We start from the raw sequence: 20,125 nt of genomic DNA, 5'->3' as shown, positions 1-20,125 counted from the left end.
ATCCGCTTCTTGTGTCGCTTCGGGAATGCTTCATTCGGTATTTACCATCAACGATGCTATTTACTTCATTCGCCTTTTCATTCATCATCCACATCAAACTCGCCTGGCCATCTACCTCGAAAAGACATCCAAAGCATGCGCGTTGATCCACGCAATGCCCTCCTTCCTAAAGGTATCCGGCTCAGAGTGGCTCGTCACATTGGCATCAAAAACGAAATTCGTCGGCGCGTCCACAGCGTACTCCTCCCAGCGCTCTGCCGCCACGCCGCCTTGGGTCAGACCATCTGCGCCGTTCGGGTCGCCCGAGACGAAGAAGTTGATCCACGCGCTGCTCATGGTCGCGGCCAGGTCGGCATATCTTTGCGGCATGTCCTGGAAGGGAGGGGTCGAGACGGGCTCGTGGTAGCCAACGCCCAGCAGGTTGTAAAAGACGAAGGCAACTTCTTGAAAGTGCGTCGCGGCCGTGATCTGGCTGATGCCGGCAGGGATGGCGTTGAAGCGGTAGCTCCACACCGGAACGCCTTGCGCAGCCCACGCCTCAGAGACACCGCGGCGGGGAGCAATGAAGGCGCGGTCGCCAGCCCAGGCAGCGCTGCGGCGGTACTGAGCGCCGTAAGGCGCAGGGGGGCGGAAGTCAGGGGGCAGGGGGCCAAGAGGGGGCGAGCCGGGGATACCAACGGCCGGCACGTCGGGGTAGTACTCGAGGACGGTGGAGGTCATGTTGGCAGGCACGCCGCCCGAAGTCAACACGGCGACGAAGTCGGACGTGTCGTTGATGCCGGTAGAGCTGAACGCGGTGCCCTCGTCGCTGTTGGCGCCAATGATGAGCGGGACGTGGACAAAGTCGCCGTTGGCAACCTGGGTCGACGTCTTTCCGGCGATGATGTCGCCATCGATGGCCAGGCCCCAGCTGCTGGAGAAGCTGGTCGTGTTGATGGCGGCGTTGAGCGTCTCATAGTCGAGAGTGCGCAGGCACGACAGCGGCGCGGTTGAGTTGGCGCAAGGAGTGGTTGCAACCAAGGCATTGTACCGCGCGGTGTTCTGCGCCGAAGTGTTCAGAGGTCCGTAGTAGATGGGTCCGCCCGACTCGGCGATCACGCCGCGGAAGAGCGAGTCGTCGCGGCCGTTGTAGGCGACGAGGTGTGCGCCGACGGAAGCACCACCAGCGGACTCGCCGAAGATGGTCACCTTGCTGGCGTCACCTGTGGACACGGTGGGTGAGCATTTGGTTTAATATTCGAGGCATTGGAGCTAATGACGTGTAGGAGACGCGAAGACACTTACCACCAAAGCCCGCAATGTTCTCCTGCACCCAATGCAGGGCCAGACGCTGGTCGCGCAGACCAATGTTGGTCTGACCAGCCTCTTGCACCTCGTCACCGCTCAGGAATCCCCAAGCCGACAGACGGTAGTTGGTCGAGACACCAATGAAGGGCTTGCCCTGCTCGGCCGCTTCCTGCACAATGAACGACAGGTTGTAGCGCTGGTCGATACCGCCGCCCTGGCTGAATCCTCCACCGTGGATCCAGAAGGCGACGGGCAGCGATGCATTTTCGTATCCCGACGGCCTCACCACGTTGAGGTAGAGGCAGTCCTCGTTGACGGGGTAGTAGAATTGGTCAGACTGCACGCGACAAATTAGCTTTCTTGGTCCCGACCCAATGGTTCTCGGATGCCCAGCTGCCCAGCATGCGGCTCTGATTTAAGCTCACAAGCTTAATTGACATTGGGTTTTGCAACGACTTACCCCATATCCAACGCACTCATCCGAGTACGATGTCGCCTCGTGCGTACCGGTCCACGAGCTGTTGAGCGACTGCGCGATACGGAACCGCAAGTCGCCAACAGGAGGCTGTGCAAATGGCACGCCCAGGAAGAAGTCCTGGTTATACTCCGCCGAGTGCACGCCAACATAAGTACCGTTCTTGGTCGAAGCGGTGGGCGCATCTGCTCTCCTGGTGATGGCTGGCGCAGCAAAGACTTGCTGGGCCGCGAGCGCCGCGAGCGCAGCGCCGTATTTGGTCCACATGATGGCGAGCAGGATGAGGACGGCGAATTGCCAGAAGCGTCTGGATGCGGTTGCGGCATCATATGCGCGCGCGCTCCCTTTATACGCCTGGGCGCCGCCGCCGCCGTCGGCCTTGACCATCACGACACGCGAGAGCACGAGGAGCTGCCAACGCGGGCAGATTGGATGGCGCTCCGGATTTCTTCAGCCAGCAACAGAGCCGTCCGGCCGGGCCAAGTCGCCCTGTCAGGTGGACAGCAGCTTGGCAGCCGGTCCAGTAATGAGGAGTGTGGGCGCGGACCAGGAGGTCGAAAAGGGGAGGATTTGGCGGCCGCTCTCAATTCAGCCAGCAGAGTATGCCTGCGGTCCTCGGCAGGTTGGTGCGTCAGAGGCCGAGTCAAGCGTCATTGAGTGCTGAGAGTCGGTCCATCCAGTTGGGGTTTCTGCAGCGCTGCGCCAACAGTCCATGCGTCGAGACGCATGCACCCCGGACTGCACCAAGCGAGAGCTGCCCTTCCCCGCAATTATGTGCCTATCCAGACGGCACATCTCACAACCTCTTTTTTGCCCTCGCGCGTCCCACACTGGATGACAATAGCCGGTGCCTGGGGGGGCTTGCCAACTGCCGACCGGCACTTTTGGATGCTTCTGTTGCACTCTCATTCCATCATCGCTTCTCCACCGTGATAATCTCCCACTTTCCACTTTTTGCTCACGCTGCATCGCGCTTGTTGCCCTGCTGCAACGGTCCAATCCCGGCCGGCGTGCCACCCACCGGCGCGGAGCCTCCACTCTCTCGCATTTCCGCCTGGGACGCCCGCTACTCGCCCGGCTGATAAGCCCCTGCTGTGCATGCAGTAGTCTCGTCGGTACTTTCTGCGCTCTCCAGCTACTCTAACCGCAGTGCTGGCTTCTTCGCCCCCGTGGGGTAATAAGGCACTCGGCTGCCCTGGCTGCTCCAGGAAGTGCCCACGTGCGGCTGTGCGCCTGGGGCATACCTGCTTTTTTCGCGCGGAGACTGCCGTATTTCTTTGCTCCGGTCCCCGAGAAGTCGAGTGACGTATGAAGTGCAGGTCGTGAGTGCAGTGCTGCCAGATGTGTTCGCAATGCGGCAAGTCGTCGGATTGGGATGTGATGAGGCTGTGTGTACCTTATCTGCCTCAGGATGGATGTAACGGTGATTGAGATTGATGTTGGCTGCAGGACGGACGGGTGCCAGATGCTGAGAGATCAAGGTTGACGGAAGTGGCCTATCGACCACGACTCGTGGAGGCCGAAGAACCACCACAGCTTGACATGGTTGCCAGCCAGGGTCCCGGCATCAGCTCTGCGATTGTACATGTACCTGCAAAAATTGGGATGCCAGACCTGGATATCTGTATCATCGACGCAGCTATCTGTCTTGGATACCTCCCATCTTTCAACCCAGCAGCTGGATCAACCCCAACCAAGCTTTATCGTGACTCGCCCGCGCGCTATCTTCAGCCTTGCCAGACAGCTCTCTATATAACTGACGACGGGGGACGAAAGACGCTCTTCGCATTTCTCACGTCCCTTTTCCTCGCACACCGCACTTCGTCTGTCCCGGCCCCTGCCAAGCGCTCGTCACGCCATGGCGAGCCCACCTCGCCGTACTACATAGGTACTCCCCAGCTCTCGGATGCTCGACGCTTCCAGTGCCGTTGCCGTTGCTGCTGCTTTTCCTGCCGAGTCTCGGGTCATTATTGTTGTTTGGTGCGTGGCGCTGCCGTCACCCCACATTGTCTGCCCGCAATTGCGGTCCTGCACCGCACCCTCTCTCTCTCTCTCCTTGGCAACATCGTCATCGTCATCATCTTCTCCTCTTCTCCCTGCCATTTCCACCGTCGTCGCCAAAAATCCATTCTTCACTCTGTTGTCGTTGACTGTTGAGCCCCCATGACGGACACTGGCCCCCCTCTCAACCGGCCAAGTCCAGCCAAGCCAACGCAGCATGCAAGCCAAGCACACTGGCACCAATGACGATGGGGCCGATGATCGCAATACCTTTGCTCGACGTCGTCTCACCAAAGCCATTCACAGAGTCATCAAGCTGTATAAAGTCTCCCTTCCACCCTTTCTCTCACATCACTCTCTCCATCATCGCAAGCAACCACCAGGATGTTCCCTACCCGCGCGGGAATATGATCGGATTCCGAGCATATTCCCATTTGCAGCTACCCCACTACATCGCATCTCTCCCTCCCTCTTGGCTCTCGTATTGGCGCCGTATTCACTGCAACGGCATGATGCTGCTATGCATTTAGGGGGTCGCCGTTTCGGGTCGGTGTCCGCGCGCCGGATGCTTGTCTGAACAAGGTGATGGTGCCTGTCGTGTTGCGGCTCAATGCAAGAACGACGAAAGTGAGAGGTGTGATGTGATGGAGGCAAGTGAGCGCGGTTGGTTTTGTGGAGATGTGGGGAGGGGGTGCTGAGTTTGGTCGGATGTTGTCGTTTCTTTTTGGCTTTAGTGTCGTCTTCCCGCGTCTTCTTTCCTTGCTTCTTCTCGCGCATTGTTCGTTATGCTCGTTGCGCTTTGCGTTTTCCGGTCAGTCTACGGCTTGGGCAGTCGCCTCGGAGCATCCCACTGTCTTCTCATCATACTGCTGCCAGAGCTCCAAGGAGCAATCGACATCTACAACCAAGCTCTTTTGCCTTCAGTCAAGTACTCCATGTCTCGTTTGCGCGCACTGTACGGTACAGCTCTCACCCTGGCTGGCGGCAGCGGATGAGGGTCGAGTCAAACACCAGCACTCCGCTGACCTCCAGGCCCCGAAATTCGGTCTTTCTGTAACCCCCCTCTCTTTCTCGAGTCTCCAGCCTCTGCATTGCTTGCAAAAGGCAAAACGTGCAATACTGCCACGTCTACTTCACCCCTTGAGTCCCAAGAGGTCCATGCCCCGGATGCAAAAGCACTCGAAACGGGCCCCAAAAGCTCCATATGACCCAATGGCTTTCTCCACCTCTCCTCAGCAACGAGTACCACCAGTAGGAGTCCACCACCCCCGACCCTGCCGTCGTTGGCACCCCTTTTTTGACAGCCCCCTGTCCAGCCCTCTTCCACTACCACGACATAAACACAAACCCCCTGATCCTTTCCATCAACAAGCGGGGTTGGTGTAGTTGGTCATCACGTCAGTCTAACAAGTTCCTCAATCGAGAGCGCGTTGTGCACTGAAGGTCGCGAGTTCAAGTCTCGCATCCCGTATCCTTTTGCCTTTCGCTTTTGCTGCCATTGCTCACATAGTTGTACGTAAGAAGAGAGAAGAGTTTTTTTGCGGATTGAGGGGACGGGCGTGCGCACGGACGCCTGCGAGAGCCGCAAATTTTTTGGGTTGCCTGACGTAGTTAGCGCGGCGCGTGCCGTTTTGCCGCTTTGGGTAGGTTGGCGTTTGTGTAGTGATGGAATTGGTTGATGAAAGATGATGCTTTGAGATGGTCGTCTGCGTAGGTTTGCGTGGAATGTTGTTGAATTTGAACTGCTCACTTCTCAGCATGTGGTTCTACTGGCGTTGGCATTGTAAAACTTCGCCGAATTTTCTCAGATGCCCCTCGGCGCTTCTCTCTCTGTCCGGGAGCTTTCTTGCATCACTTTGGCAGGTTGAAGGCAGCCACAGACATCTTGCTGCTTGTATTCTGTGAAACTCAATTGCCTTTTCATCAGCCAATTCTAAGAGTGTTGAGGGGATATTGCATGAGCAATAATGCACTCACATCCGTGCAGTCCGAATTGCTTCTTTGAACCCATTGCTGACTTTGCAAGCTTACCCATTAGATTCAAACACCGAAAAAAGTTTGCAACCATCAGCAGGTCAAAAAGTCAATATAAAACCCACATAATCAGCACTCAAGCCAACCCCCTGTCCCCTCTCCCCCTCCCCCTCAAACCCACCCAAGCAACCGCCCCACCACCTCCCCACCCCCTTCCGCAACACCAGCAAAACAGTAAAAGAGCATGGTCGATACCAGGATCGAACTGGTGACCTCGGGATCACTCACCTCTACGAGGCGATCACATCACAATATGAGACCTATTGGAAGAATTGTTAGGAAAATTTTGCTCGTCAGAGAGACGGGAGAAGCGGGGTCATCCTTACCCACGTCATGACCAACTAGACCAATCGACCAGAAAACTGTGCCAGGCTTGAAGGGCATGTTGGCTTTTGATTTGGAGGATGGAGGAGAGGGAAGAAGCGGGCGTTGCCGCTGTGCAGCAGGGGAGCCGGTGGAGGGCCGGCCATGATTTACTGGCGTGGTTGGAGATGGTCGGAATTTTGGACGATGCACGAATTTTCGACAGCCACGAGTCTGCGACGATGACTGGCTGAAGTCTGAATTCGAGAAGGGCAACATGTCGTACGCAATAAGAAGGTCTCTTGCCCTCTGAATCGACCCCTGCCCAGAAACCCACGACAACCCCTTACCCCAACCCGACCCCAGTTGCACCTTCCTCCTACCATCCCTGCTGCCACCTACTCATCCCGCAACATGAACAACTCACCACCTACACTCCAAACACGCGATCGCATCACGCAATTCTTGCATTTGAACATTCCTGAGACCCGTTTCGATAAGCTTTGGAGTCAAACATCTTCCAAGAAGAGCAATCTGTCGGTTGGTTCGAGAGAGCATGAGACAGGCACATGTTTCGCAATGCCGTCGCGTTGCACCAGTTGAGTGTTTCCTGTTTGTTCCCATCTTGCGATAGGCCCTGTTTCGCGTCACTGAAGATGGGTTGTCGCAGTAGAGATGTTTGCTGGAAGATTGGCATCGAGTTTGGGCTTGATGCTGCTCTCTCAAGCAGCCTGTCATTGCTCCTTCTTCCATCGCACCGGCTTTCAACTGTTCGAAAGCAAAGTGTTGATGGACGTTTAAAGTGGAAATACTGAATGGCCAGATTCCCGCAGTTTGCGGACATAAGCGTGGTCTTCTTCTACTGTACTCACCTATTGCACATGCACTTCACCACGGCATCGCCGACCCGATGCTCACATACCCATCCAACCCCCAACCACCTACCTACATGACGACGACGATCGCATCGCATCGACTTCGTCTCCGATCTCTTCCCAAAACATTCCACTTTTCGTCCGCACCCTCATCCCCATTCCCATCCCCATCTGCCCACGCACCTCGGCCACCTCGGTACCTGCCGCTCCGCACCCTCCGCATCCTATCCATCACGGTTCGAGCGTTCCTGCCAACTCATCACTCGATCTGGGAGGCGCCGCCTTGGCGGCAACCAAACGGGCGGCCGGCTCGGCAACATCCTGCTCCCGGAGCCTGAGCCACCCGTCAAGTCACGCACCGACCTCCTGCCTTCGTCTCCGCTTCGCCGAGACTGGTGGTGATGCGAGTGTTGATGAGCGCCAAGGACTGGAAGGGGAGGGCAATTTGGGGGACGGTGGGGCAGTGTTGCGGACGGCGGATGCACACGGTTGAGTGCTTGTTGGGCTGCACTGTGTGCTTGAGCGAGAGGAGGCTGGAGGGAAGGGGAAGGAGAGGATGATGGAAAAGTAAGAGGAGCGGCGATGCGGGTTTTGGGCTGGCTGCCCTTTGAGGGCTCGAGTCAGCTTGGGTGAGAAAAGGCGGACAGTGAAGGCGGTTGGATGCAGGGACGGTTGGCTGGCTGGCTACAGATACCTGAGGCAGTCAGTCAGGCACGACGCGCTTGCCTTCCGTCCCACATCTCCTTCCACAGGCAGTGTTCCGCAGCTGAGGTTTCGCGGAACGAGGTGGCAGTGTCGGGCGCGAAAAAACGATGATAAGTCGGGTAGGCAGGATCCGTTCTTGCTTTTTGCTGTTGGAACCCCTTGCCAAGCAGTGGAGGGGAAAAGATAGATGAGAACAATATCGTTGCCGGGCGAAAAGGCACAGCGTCAGCAAAAAACAAGAATTTCCAAGAGCCAGGAAACAAAGTCGACCGACACAAGCTGCAGTGTTCCGGCCTTGTCGCTTATCTGAGGATGGTCTTGTTTCCGAAAGGGAGTGGGTGTTTGTTGAGGAAACCAGAGCTGGCCCCCGGTGGGGGGGCGTTGGCAGTCCATCGTCACCACCACCGTCGCCGACAGCCAGCGCGGACAGCTAGCAAAGGAACTATTTATGTACCGGATGACGGGCGGGCTTGATCACTACACCAAAGCTAGCTCACTACCAGCGCCAACGTCGATAAGATGAAATAGTCCGGCTGGCCAGAAACAAAGCAAAACAGCAAGGGATGCGTAGGCGGGGAGGAGAGGGGAGGAAAAAGGGAGGGGAGGGGAGGGGAGGGACGTTTCTTGGGACGGTAACACGACCTATTGACAGCGGATAACTGACGGATAAGTGCCCGACCAACTGGATGGGTAGCCGGCTACGCGTGCGGTAGGCGCTGGCGCTCGTTCTCTTGTGCGACTTGACGGTGAGAGAGCTGGAAAGAGAGAGCGAGAGCGAGAGATACCAAGGCTTGTGCACTTCCAAGTGTGCCCAAAAAGGGTGATGGAGTGTCAGGTGGTGAAACACATGGAAAAGCATCATCAGCTTCTAAGTCGGTGGGAAGCAGTGGAAGAGCTATGGCATGGAGGATTGTTCTCTTGCGATTGTGCACTCGTAAACAGAAGCGCAATAAACAATTTTTGAATTTCTTCAGGTGCCCAGGTATCTAGGTCTGCCCTCCTATAGTATATGTCCTCTCCATCTCATCAAATACAAATCGCATCGCAACGCATCAATCCATCTACGTGTGATACGCATCCACCATCCCAACCATCCGAGCAGCGCAGAGCCGACATGGTGCCAGGGCGACTGAATGATTCAAATCAAACAAAGAAGCCGCAGACATCGATCGACACGACCATGGGCGCCAGCCGTCATCATTGACAGAGCAAGGAGACTCGTCAGGTAGTCAGTCGGTTCGTGGATCGAACGACGACGAAAAGGCAAAAGCAGAACGCCAACAGACAAGACTCCTCCGTTGAAAGATCAAACGCCAGCAGCGCCATCGAGCGAAAACTCCAAGATGAAAAACAAGCAAGATCGTCGGCGCCGATGTCTTAGAACGTCGGATCGCTCGCCGATAATGTTGCGGCAATGCGTATGCCCATATGTTCCTCCAGTGTGCAGTGTGCAATGATCCCATCCCTCTCACCAACACCAGTTTTGTGGTCGTCTTGAACGCCTGGCTCCCTATGGAGACGAAACGGAAAAGGTAGGGAGAAGTAAAGAAGGAAAAGTCATGATGGACAAATGCAAAGTCATGCAAGTCCTTTTGGTTGTTCCTCGTTTCCAGAATGTGTCGCAGCCGATCAATTCCCTCAAGCATAAACAATACGTGAGGGATGCAAGACGAATAATCCGAGGAGAACAGCGGCCGTGTATGTATAGCGATCGTAAAGGCTCAGTCGCTTGAGCCGGTCGTAAGTTCAGCCAAAGCTTTGTCGTAGCCACTCACCGGGAGCAGCCGACAAGGCTTTGAACCAGACTTCTGTCTAAGACTTCCCGTAGATCTCCTCTTCCTTCTTGTCCTCACCTTCGGGTTGCTGGCGGTCGGTATCGTAGCCGCGCGTCTGCCACGAGGCCTGGCTTGGTACCCTTTCAAGAGGGATAGCAGGCTCCGCGATGGTCGTTGGAGGACCGCCCGCAGCAAGCTCAGTGCTCTTATGCCACCACGTGACGCCCATGCATATGGCGGCGAGAGCCAGACAGGTGCCGCTCCACATCTGAACAGTAATGTAGTCTTCGAACTCGCTGACGAGGTGTCCGGCGATGATGGGTCCGATCAGGGACGGAATGGCGGCCGCCGTGTACATCATGCCGGTCCACTGGCCGAGCTTGGCCTGCCGGGCTGGCGCCTTGCCGAGGATGTAGGCCATGCTGGCGGGTGGGAGGCCGATGAGGGCGCCGCTGAAGATGCCGAAAAAGGTGATGAAGCCCATGGCGCCGGCGAAGGTGGTGGTCAGAGTCCAGAGAATCAAGACAAGAAGGGAGCAGACGGAGGCGACGACGGTGTGGACTTGGACGCCACCGACACTACTGATTATTAGTCGTGCTCATGCAGATGAGGGAGTTGGAACCGTACTGATCACTTGCCCATGCCGCTCCAATACGTCCAAATGTGCTCATTGCGTTCATGATGGCCAAAAGGTAGTAGGTGGCCAGACCCGCCGTCATCTGCCGGTCAGTGTCTTCGTCCGCCTCGGTCGCAATGCCTTCCTTGTAGCCAACCCCTTTGGCCGCAGCCCACTAGTACACGTTAGCGCTGGTCGATGAAGGAGGAGAATGGAAGCTTACCTCTTCGAGATTGAAAAAGACGGCGTAGAAGCCGAGGAACATGAAGGCGATAGCGGCAGTAAACCAGCAAAATTGCTTGTTCTTGAAAGCCTCGGGGTCAATCCAAACATTCAGCTTCTTCCACGTCTTGGGCGGGCGCGCACGAGCCTCTGGGTTGGGAACGGCAAAGAGGAACGAGAACAAAGCGGTCAAGCCGATGAGGCCTGCAACACCGCGGACTGCATTGTTGAACCCAATCTTGGTGATGAGGAAGCGCAGCATGATAGGGTAGACAAGACCCGCTGTATTAGACATTAGCAAAATCATCCTGCCACACCCAACACACAACTTACAGATGCTGGCACCAGATGCGACGATACCAATCGCCAAACTCTTCCGTTTAACAAACCACGTGGCGGCGACTGCACAGATTAGCAACAGTTTGCAATGCCAAAAGTGGGCTACTCACTTTGCGAGCTGGAGACAAAGAAGCAAGACATGCCCAGACCGTCCAGAAAGCCGTGGGTAAGCCAGATGAGGCCGACGTTGCCATCGCCCTTTTTGCCCTCGCCGTTGCTAATGCTCAGCATGAAGAAGCTGAGAGTGGTGATGACGAATCCCGTGCCCGTGAGGTAGCGGTAGAATCCGGCATCCAGCAAGCGACCGACGACGCCAGACAGGGCGAGCACCATGAAGCACTCGGTAGCGCCGAAGAAGTTGAAGAAGAGAGCATCCTGGTTGGGGAGTAAAACGTCCTTGTAATACGACGCAAAGGTACCATAGGCGTTGACGAGACCCCAGCTGTTAAACATGAGGAAGAAGCACGCAGCAAGCGTTGTCCAGGGCCGCCATCCTTTCGGCCAGTTGCCCTCATCGATTTCGGTAGACTTCGCAGGGGGAGAGGAATCCGTCGTCTCCTCGACCCCTTTTTCAGGATCCGTAAATGAGAGACTTGACGAGTCCATTCTGTTGCGGCGAGACTGGCCGGCGTCGCGGACTGCTTCCTGTTCTCGGGGAAGGAATACACCCGCAGGTGTTGGAATGGTGTCGTTGGGACGCATTTGGTTGTCGACTGCGACCTCTCCGTGTTATGTACTGTGTGTGCTCGCAAGTTTGGTACTCCAAGGGCGGACTCTTCTATAAAGGGGTGGTTGAGGTGCTAGATGGAGACGGCGGGGTAGTTGGAGGAGATAGCTGGATATAAACGAGATGGTCCCTTACCCCAGATCCAGACCAAGGATGAGGCTTAGACAAGGAATCTGACTTCCAGGCCAGTGAAAGACGGTGGGCAAAGTAAAGTAGTTGACAGAGCGCGTGCGAAACGACGTCAGGCTGACTCACCAAGCCGAATGATGTGCTTTTGTCTACTGGAGTAGGTACTTAAGAAGCCACAGGGCTTCATCCGCCGAGCCTCCGCATGAACTTGGGACTGAGTGCGAGGCGGCAGCAGCAGCCAGAACCCGCTCACATTTCTCGGCGTATCTCATAGTGAGATGGCTAGGGGGCTCCGTGTTACGTGCATCGAGCCTTCGTGGCAAGCGGAGAGGACCATCGGCGGAACCGTCGACGACATGGAGAGTACGCCAAGCACCGCAACGCAAGAAGATAACGCTAGCCCTCCAGAGGACCAGGTCGTGCCTTGGTCATCGGAGGACCGCAGGACAGAGTCATAAACCTTGGGCGTGCACTGGAAGCTCCGCCAAGCCTGGACAAGACAGCGGACCGTAGCGCTCATGCCAATGTTTGTGGCTGTGGTTGTTCAAGCTTGAGTGCTCGTGGTACCACTGACGTTGATTTTCGAATCCATCCTCCCGCTGGACGACCACGAGAGCAAGCCGCTGAGGAGCGCCAAGGGGGTGACGACTGGATGGGGGCCGCCAGGCTTGAAGGAGTGGCTATGGTTTTGGCGTGCGAGGAGGACTGCGGACCGGCTTGGAGAAAGCGCAAACAGCTAGTAGCTGGAATTAGTGGTGGTGGGAGAGGAGCGGGAGAAGTACCGGACGCTTGGCGGCCAAGAGGGAGGACAGATTTGCCGGATCTCTTGGCGGTACCCCCTGCTATTCCCCGGGTGATCAGCGCGCCGCTGGACGCCATTGGCTGCTTCGAGTAAAGGTGCTTCCTTTCCTGCCTTCGCCGCATGTGCGTCCAACTCTGCCCCGGGCGCCGCCGAAAGACAAACCTCCCTCCAGACCATGTGCCAAGCCAGGCCCCGGAACAGCGTGCGTCCCATGGTCGGGAAGGAGGGTTGTTTGTTCTTCCTCTCCGGCATCCTCAACCAACGCTGATAAGCCACCATGGTACCACAAAGCTTGGCCAGAGTTCAACGGAACTTTCCCGCCGCTGTCGTAATGCCCTACAGAGCCTCGGCATGTAGTCCCAAAGAATATATTTCCTTTTCGCTGGTGGCCCTTCATCTGCTAGTTTGTCCAACGTCGTCGTTCTTTGTGAGATTCAATCAGCACCGCCCGCTCTGGTGCCGCTCCGCCGCCGCCGCGCGGGTGGGAGGAGCTGCAAGGCCCTTGCGCCGTCATCATGGTGAAACCAAGGCGTGCGTGCAGCCATGCGTACTTCTGCATCCCAGCACTGCCCCTTTGCCTGCTGTGGAAGGTACCCCAGAAAATACCTATCACCGTGGGAAGCAAAGCGCCTCAACGACCACAAGGATCGACACTCGCCGGCTGAGGTGATAGAGACGCAAGTCATCGCAGCTGAGACGCTGCACCGGGTCTGGATAAAATGATAAGACGGGCTCAACCTAGATGTTCCAGACCGACACGGACGTTGTCGAAGGCCATTCGAAACGGACCAGTTTGAAACATCGCTTACGTTGCCGTTGATTTGACGGGAGGACTGTTTTTTGCTGCTGATTCTAGGGCATGGTTGATACCGCTTAACACCCCGACAGCGAATGGATCCTCAAGGCTGGGTGGGTTTCGCACGCGTTTAGCAAGGGTCGGGTGTCACTGACGCTGATTTTTCTTGCGGGTTAGCTCCTTGTCCTTCTTGGCGAATACTAAACGTGTACATATGGTACTCACACAGCCCAACCCCCGTCCGCTTGGCGTTCCTCCCCAGGAAGCGCAAGACTGCTTTCCGCCTCGGACACTGGATACCAGCGAGCCCTGTCGGGATGCTGCTGGGACTACCGAGCTCCGGATGGAGGGGTTCAATGTCCACGGGACGAGGATCGTGATTCCAGATTCGGCAGTTGATAAGCTTGGCGTTGATATAGAATAGGGCTTCAACGTATTCCGCTTTCCGCTTCCCCAGCTTGGGTTGCTTTCTGCTGTAAACACCTGCGCCCGCTGACGCGCTTGGCGGAAGGCTGCATGACACCGGCACACCCAGACAAATGAAGCGGCCAAGGAGTTTGCGTAACAATTTTTGGAATCTGACAGCGAAGAGGAAATATTCTAGGAGACTCGTCAGCATGTAGATGTCGGAATCCCCAGACAGCATCTTCACGCCTTCTCAAGACAACAGAAGACATCTCCTGCATTACCGTTGGAGAATCCCGCCATTGGAGAAACTAGAGAAACCGTGCATCCCCGGCGGCATCCGACTCTCTTTGCCAAGTGCGAGGCGAGCAGTCAAAAGCAAAGCAGTTGTTGGTCTTGACTGAGCTGATTTCAAATCTCCATCATGTGTGCCTTACGTCGTTGTTTGGCGGGGCCTGGCCATCGATCATCACTTTTCATCGGTATATTGGGCCATCAATCGCAGTGATCGGTGTTTTTGTCTTTGTTTGGGTTGCGCGGCTGGTGAGTAACAGCCAATGAGAATTTCTTGAATTTTTGATAATCATCTTCAGCTCTTTCCGGGAAGTCAGCCTCTTCCGCATCCGAAGCTTTCGCTGTCAAGAGGCATCTTCTTGCCGTGGTGCTTGACTCCACTGGGCACGGAGAATGTTCAGCTCCTCCAATGAGGTTAGTTGGCGCCAAGATAACGGTCTGTTGGCCAAGGGACTTGCGATGTCCGTCGCTGCTTAGATAATGTACGTCATATAAACCGTTGGCCGCGCTATTTGCAGATGCATGTGACAGACCGAAAGCGTCCGCATGAGGCCTTGTCGTCCTTGTCAAGCCTCGCATGCCAGGACGAAATCCGAGACATCGCGAGCGCTTTGACGAATCGTTGTCGGCCTCGGTTCGATGCCGTTGAAATGTCAACATGCGGAAGTCCGTCGAAGCTTGTCATTTCATCAAGATCTCGTCTTTTCGGGGTTCTTCCAATACCGAGTCATCTGAGTTTGGTGGCATTGCTTAGCAAAGAGCCTCAGCGCCATCGATGTAATCCAGGCCAAGCCTTGATCTCGACCATATCGTCAATTTGTGTTGCCCCTCGAAAAAGCTGACGACGCTCGGAATAGTGCTGCTTGGCAAAAGCGTTGCGGAAACAATGTCGGAGACATTACGCGGCTTGCATACGTCGCCCGGTCGCAGATGCGATTTGCCTGCAGACAGTCTGGAGTGCTGGAGCACGTTTGAACATCATTCTCCTGCTTCGACGTTATGCTTCGCTGCTGCCACTGACCGGTTTTTGGTGATCGGTTGCGGTGTCTTATCATTAGCGCTGAGCCCCTCAGCTCACCTTTTGACCCATGGTAAACTGTTCGTCCCTGAAAGCTTGTCAGCTCGTTCTGATTCGACAAAGTCTTCGTCTCCTTAGCCCTCCGCCAGGCCGGCTCGGAGCGTCCGAATCCCAAGCCTTGGTGTCAAGACTGCTCTTTCAAGTTCTGGTACAACCAAAGTGACAGCTGGAACGGGGAGATCAACGGACTGGTAAGCGGAGGAGCTTTGCAAAAGCATGGCAAGCTTATCTGAGTTCTACGGTCGCAGCCTGCTTCGATCGATGTTGGAGACGACCCTCTTCAAAGCTTGGGTTGATTCTGAAGCGATGGCAGAGGCAGAAGTCGATTCCAGACGATAGCGATGCCAATGGTTTTATCCTATACCCGCTGTATCGTGAAGCCCCGGAAGACCTGGGACGAGTGATCCAGCGCCTTGGTGAGCAGCGCAGGCCGCTCGTCTCCAATGGACAGTCTCTTTGCATTATCGACGGAGTAAATGCGCCGCGGGCGAGCTTCAGGATCGTCAAAATGACTAATGCGGTAAAGTCACCATAGTTGAGCCAGTCCACCACTCGAGTCGCCATGGGCAGCTGGAAGCAGTCGAATCACGCTGGTCGCAAGTCATCCGATCAGATTCCAAGGCTAGGCTGAAGTTTAGCTGGGGAACAGCATGGCAAAGCTAAGCTCCCACTTCAAGCAAGCACTCGGCACTTTCGAGTCCCATTCGACGAGCCACTCGACGAAATGCCGTTTCGCGAAAGCACCCTTCTGGAGTTCTTGGCAGCGTAGTGCAGTAACCACCCATCAGGTAAGCGAACCATCAGATTCGGTGCCCAGTTTGACTTCCACAATCATTCATGACTTGTTGTTGACTGATAGTGCAGCAGCCGGGTTGACGACGAATAGAGAGAGCTCGACTTCACCATCGACCGCCACCAACTCAAGTCGCTCGTCGCAAGGAGCAATCGAATCTCAGAACGCTGAAGGTGACCACGGCATGGACGTCGGAATTGACAAGTCGATGGAGAGACGCCACGGCTATGCAGAAGCTCACTTCAGGTGGGAGAACTCGCATCCCACTCAAGAAGCAAACATCCAACCACGAAGCGAGCGCAAGAGCAATCAAGCAAGCGAGCAACCAAAACCGGAGCCCGGTTCGACTTCCACAGTCGTTCTTGTCGTATTGTTGACCGATACCGCAGCAGCCGGGTTGATGATGATTAGAGAGAGGCCAACATCACGAATCGCTTGTCGCCCACTCCAGAAGCAAGCACCCAACCACGAAGCGAGCAAGCAAGCAACCAAATCCGGAGCCCGAGCCGACTTCCACATCGGACTTCCCGCCCTTGGCTGACGACACCGACGCCGGGACGACAAGGGTGGGCGCAAGGTCGACAAACATGCGTCGCGCTGCATGTTTGCGTTCGACAAAAAGAGCTCGACGAGGTGGTTGGCCTGGGCCCTGGAATCTCCGCCACAACTCAACTCCAGCAAGCTCGGTGATCTATGACGCAAGACCCGAGTCAAGACGGCATCGCAGGGTCATGCTGCAGTCGTGGAGCTGTTGGGCGAGGAGCGCTGGTGCCGACGACGATGGCGACAGAAACGAGCCCGGTTTCCAATTTGTCACAGGTTTTTCGTCCATTGTTTCTCGAGAAGGTTCTTTCGCCGCTCGCTGGAGAAGCCTCGGAGCCGTTGGGAGAAAGTGGCGAGTGTCGCGAGATGTTGACGTGACGGGTGACGAATGGGAGATGGAGAAAAATCGAGAAGGGGAAAAAGGGAAGAAAAAAAAATTTACAACCTACCGCGCGTGCCGACACGACTTCCGCTCTTGGTCTCGAAGCCGACCCGACCTGACAGACACGCGAAACCCGTCCGTCTGCTGAAGCAACCACACGAGCACTCCCCGACACCACGCTCGCAGTCGCTCACCCGCATCGCAATCGTCATCGTCGCGCAACCGTGGACCAACAATCGACGACCGACAACCGAAGCGCCGGAACCCATTTGCCTATCAGACTCGCGGCATGAGTAATGGAGCCCCAATCATCACTCATCGGTCCCGTCATCATCACTCGCGGGCCCTGACAAGTGACAAAAGGACGGCGGCGATCGTGCGTCATAACGGGGGGCAGAGCAAGCGTGCGTGCGGGAAAACGGGGCAAGGGACCTGGGCCCTGCTGGCCTCCCTGGTCGGGACCTGACGGGCGACGCGGGCGGACCTGGGGCACCCTGGCCAGCTGTCAGGGAAAGCCGGGGACGACTGCGGCGGGCGGCGAGGGCGGCGCAGCCATGGTCAAGGTTGGCTGTCGCTGCGATGAGCTGCAGCTTGTGAGAAGAAACAACGGTGAGGTGGATGATGGTGTTGACGATGCTGTTGTCGCCTGCGATGTTTGTGCGATGCGGAGAGCGGAGCGCGGCGGGCGATTGATTGGGCCAGGCCAGCAGCCAGACTGACGGGGTGCCTGAAGAGAGCGCCAGCCAGCCAGCCCTGAACACCACCACCTTTGCGCCACAGTGAGGTGGAGCGCGATAACGGGCGCCACGCCTTTGATGCGTGAAGCTGACAGCGGCCGGCGGGCGCATCTCTCACACCTCGCAGCTCAACGGTTTCGCCCAGCTACGTCCGAATCCAGAGCTGTCGGAGCGCGGCTCGCGATGCAATGGAAGCCTGGGTAGTGTGACGGACGACGCAGCCATCGCATGGCGCAGCGGACGGAGCTTGCAGCCAGCGCTTGAGACGATGGTAGATTCGTGAATGGAGGACCTCCGCTACGTCCTTACGGCGCGGCCGGAAGGAGCGCATTTCAGCAGCACCTCAGCCACTCAACCGCAAAAGCAGCATTCCTCGCCACAAGCCGGCAGACGACGGGAGTGGAGGCGAGGAGGGGATTCCAGAGTCGAAACACCAAATCCGCTTGTCTGCCGTTGCGTGGTACTGCCGCGCGGGGAACAGATGATGGATGACGAGGCGCGCAGGCCGCCAACGACTCGATGTGAAGTCCCAAGCTCCCGCATTCGTTCGCAGCGCTGCCCGCCGCATCGCCGAGTTGGACTGGACGAACAAGGACCCAGTTGGAAGAAGCTTTCGCAGACACGACTCGACTGCGCCGCCACCGACGACAACGGGCGTGGGCTGCGCTGCGCTGCGCTGCGCGCGCTAGCTGCCGGTGCCGAAAGCATGAACTGACGAGCGACTGGAAGCTTGAATAGGTACCACGCAGTGACTTCTTGCGTTTGTTCAAAGTGATGAAGGTCATCTGAAGCCAAGAGACTGAAGTGGTGCGGGGACGAAGCGTCTGTGTTGACGGCGGAGCAGTGCGGTCGCGGTGGTGCTCAATTGCCGCATCATGGGATTGCTCCACCAGGCCGTCGTGATTTGATTGCTCACCACCGATAGGTACATGCGAAATGGTCGCGGACGAGCGCCTCGATATATCGTCGCGCTTTCTGCGGACTGCGACTGCGGAGCAAATGGCAGTCAGCCAGCTAGGCAGCTTACCAGGGGCTTGTCGCGTGACGGTGGTCCGTTCCAGCCTGATAAGGGAGACGAGCTGACATGACTTGGATGCGGCAATCCAACCACCACCTAACGTGCCTATCTTCGGTGTATTTTGACAGCGGAGACTGACGAATGCGAACCGACTGCAAAGGTCGACCTTTGTTGTGGTGGTGAGCTGGGAGCAAACACCATGATGATCCGCTCTCTGGACCTCTCCGCAAGCGGTCCTGTGCAACCACTGGCTGAACGCCACAACTTGTCGAGCCCTCGGTCATTCTGTGTCACAACGAAAAAGACATTCATATGCATACTCCACATGTCTCAGAGTCTCTTGTGATAGCAATGTTGATCAAGCGCCTTGAGCGCAATTAGAAGGCTGTCTCCGTACCGACTGCTGAATGTAGCCACGCGCCCCATCTACGCAGAATGAGGCCGGAAGCGAGAGAAGAGGAAAGCAGTCGAATCCAAATCCAACAACCCCGCTTGCAGCAATACAAAACGCTCAAGAACAGCAACCGAAAGCATTCGCCCTAACAAATCGAGATACCATGTTGTCCCTAAACGCCGTGTTGGATCACCCTTAACCGTGTCGTGTCAGAAGAGGAGAGAATGGGCTTTGTTCAGATGCCACGGATGGCGACGGTCCTTTCCGAGTTGAGCTTATCTGCGTTGCGCTCGTGGCTCTCCTTCTTGCAGTCCTCCAAGCCCTCGCACTTGTGATCCTCGAGGAGGCGGTGGCGACCGCAGAAGTGCCCGGAGCAAAAGCCGCAGTCGCCAACGATGCGTTGTGCGATATCCTTGCACTCCTTGTAGCTGCAGCGGATCTTCTTGGGTGGCATGCCCCCTCGTACCGGTAGTGCGAGGTGAAGAGTGGAGTCGCGGGAGATGGAGTAGTCGGCGAGCGTCGAATCCGACGACGTCAGGTGCTTGCCGGCGTGGACGAGGCGAAGATCTGTCGATGGGAGGTTCGTTCGGAGGGCGAGGAGGCTCTTGAGGGTTTCTATCGAAGTGCTAGATGGCACTGTGAGGGGGAAGGCTAAAGGGGGTGGGTCAGCACAGCGTCAAGGTATTGGAGTCATCAGGGTACTCACTCTCGCCGGCAACGTTCTTAACGAAGATTTGCATCGAGTCTTCGTTTTCCCAGACAGAGGAGGAGGAGGAGACGGACGAGATGCTGTTGGAGCGCATGGTGGCGAGGAGAGCGGGAATAGGCAAGTCGAAGTGAGGTACAGTCGAGCTAGGGTGAGGTGAGTGGTGGTAGTCGGGCGCAGACGACGCAGCCGAAAGGAGCAGTTTGGAGAGGTTGGAGTTGATGAAAGCGGAAGAGTGGTGTTGGAGTGGGCAGGCGGGTATAAGTAGTGGCTTGCGGCGGTGATTAAGCAGGAGGGTGAAAGGGTCGGTGTTAGGTGCAGATGGGTAGAATGGGTGCTTATGAAGGATGATGAGCAGCGCAAGGCGGTAAGGCCAGGGAGTGGCCGCCAGATGATGCGCCTGGCCCGCACGGTACTGTAGCGGTACTCTAGGCGGAGAGCTTGCCGGTGAAGACCAGGCCGTTTCTCCTCATTCAATCATGTTGGTGCCCTACAACAAACTCATCCGATCGATGTCTTGTTTCTGCCGTCTGTCCCGTCGTCGTCGGCCACTTGGTCTTTTGCTACTGAGTGCCTCCCTCGCCCTGCCACGTCGTGTCAGCCGCAGACGCTCAACGATCAGCAGGCCAGAAACGCACTTCGGGACGTTGTCGACGCGAATCCAATGCCTGCGGCTCTTGATGCGTCCA

At 56.5% G+C, this 20,125-nt stretch overlaps 9 protein-coding genes and 1 non-coding gene across 10 annotated transcripts; 4 read left to right on the top strand and 6 right to left on the bottom strand.

The window, feature by feature from the left end:
* Window positions 1–111: 111 nt before the first annotated feature.
* BKA78DRAFT_329736 (Alpha/Beta hydrolase protein) lies at window positions 112–2,029 on the bottom strand (the record flags this gene model as incomplete). Its single annotated transcript, XM_066889695.1, has 3 exons — window positions 112–1,202; window positions 1,285–1,624; window positions 1,748–2,029. The coding sequence occupies 3 exons, from the start codon at window positions 2,027–2,029 to the stop codon at window positions 112–114; spliced, it is 1,713 nt and encodes a 570-aa protein (XP_066747405.1).
* Window positions 2,030–3,083: 1,054 nt separating this feature from the next.
* Window positions 3,084–4,180, top strand: BKA78DRAFT_70507 (uncharacterized protein). Its single transcript, XM_066893614.1, has one exon. It carries the CDS (start codon window positions 3,305–3,307, stop codon window positions 3,917–3,919), a length of 615 nt encoding a protein of 204 aa, XP_066747404.1. The 5' UTR covers window positions 3,084–3,304; the 3' UTR covers window positions 3,920–4,180.
* On the top strand, window positions 3,967–5,266 carry BKA78DRAFT_304870 (uncharacterized protein). The gene has a single exon (XM_066887657.1). The coding sequence runs from the start codon at window positions 4,442–4,444 to the stop codon at window positions 5,147–5,149; it is 708 nt and encodes a 235-aa protein (XP_066747403.1). The 5' UTR covers window positions 3,967–4,441; the 3' UTR covers window positions 5,150–5,266.
* Window positions 5,135–5,234, top strand: BKA78DRAFT_t53. Its single transcript has one exon. It is a non-coding gene; the product is annotated as a tRNA-Val (tRNA).
* Window positions 5,267–9,492: 4,226 nt separating the features above from the next.
* BKA78DRAFT_246494 (major facilitator superfamily domain-containing protein) lies at window positions 9,493–11,238 on the bottom strand (the record flags this gene model as incomplete). Its single annotated transcript, XM_066884221.1, has 5 exons — window positions 9,493–10,033; window positions 10,083–10,246; window positions 10,295–10,575; window positions 10,627–10,695; window positions 10,743–11,238. 5 exons carry the CDS (start codon window positions 11,236–11,238, stop codon window positions 9,493–9,495), a joined length of 1,551 nt encoding a protein of 516 aa, XP_066747402.1.
* Window positions 11,239–13,088: 1,850 nt separating this feature from the next.
* BKA78DRAFT_70479 (uncharacterized protein) lies at window positions 13,089–14,137 on the bottom strand. The gene is made up of 3 exons (XM_066893613.1): window positions 13,929–14,137; window positions 13,299–13,686; window positions 13,089–13,242 (listed from the first exon to the last, which is right to left on the bottom strand). Exons 1-3 carry the CDS (start codon window positions 13,969–13,971, stop codon window positions 13,164–13,166), a joined length of 510 nt encoding a protein of 169 aa, XP_066747401.1. The 5' UTR covers window positions 13,972–14,137; the 3' UTR covers window positions 13,089–13,163.
* A 1,376-nt stretch (window positions 14,138–15,513) lies between these two features.
* BKA78DRAFT_292229 (uncharacterized protein) lies at window positions 15,514–16,197 on the top strand (the record flags this gene model as incomplete). The annotated part of the gene is made up of 1 exon (XM_066886021.1): window positions 15,514–16,197. One exon carries the CDS (start codon window positions 15,514–15,516, stop codon window positions 16,195–16,197), a length of 684 nt encoding a protein of 227 aa, XP_066747400.1.
* A 347-nt stretch (window positions 16,198–16,544) lies between these two features.
* Window positions 16,545–17,539, bottom strand: BKA78DRAFT_70260 (uncharacterized protein). Its single transcript, XM_066893611.1, has one exon. It carries the CDS (start codon window positions 17,427–17,429, stop codon window positions 16,893–16,895), a length of 537 nt encoding a protein of 178 aa, XP_066747399.1. The 5' UTR covers window positions 17,430–17,539; the 3' UTR covers window positions 16,545–16,892.
* A 1-nt stretch (window position 17,540) lies between these two features.
* On the bottom strand, window positions 17,541–18,272 carry BKA78DRAFT_70296 (uncharacterized protein). Its single transcript, XM_066893612.1, has one exon. The coding sequence runs from the start codon at window positions 18,101–18,103 to the stop codon at window positions 17,651–17,653; it is 453 nt and encodes a 150-aa protein (XP_066747398.1). The 5' UTR covers window positions 18,104–18,272; the 3' UTR covers window positions 17,541–17,650.
* A 388-nt stretch (window positions 18,273–18,660) lies between these two features.
* Window positions 18,661–19,944, bottom strand: BKA78DRAFT_304862 (AN1-type zinc finger protein). Its single transcript, XM_066887656.1, has 2 exons — window positions 19,437–19,944; window positions 18,661–19,381 (listed from the first exon to the last, which is right to left on the bottom strand). The coding sequence occupies exons 1-2, from the start codon at window positions 19,531–19,533 to the stop codon at window positions 18,966–18,968; spliced, it is 513 nt and encodes a 170-aa protein (XP_066747397.1). The 5' UTR covers window positions 19,534–19,944; the 3' UTR covers window positions 18,661–18,965.
* Between the last annotated feature and the right edge of the window lie 181 nt (window positions 19,945–20,125).

This window comes from Phyllosticta capitalensis (genome assembly GCF_038381095.1).
Source record: "Phyllosticta capitalensis strain CBS 128856 chromosome Unknown BKA78scaffold_2, whole genome shotgun sequence".
NCBI lineage: Eukaryota > Fungi > Ascomycota > Dothideomycetes > Botryosphaeriales > Phyllostictaceae > Phyllosticta > Phyllosticta capitalensis.
The sequence above is the reverse complement of the archived record's forward strand: the minus strand, read 5'-3'. Positions and strand labels throughout refer to the sequence as shown.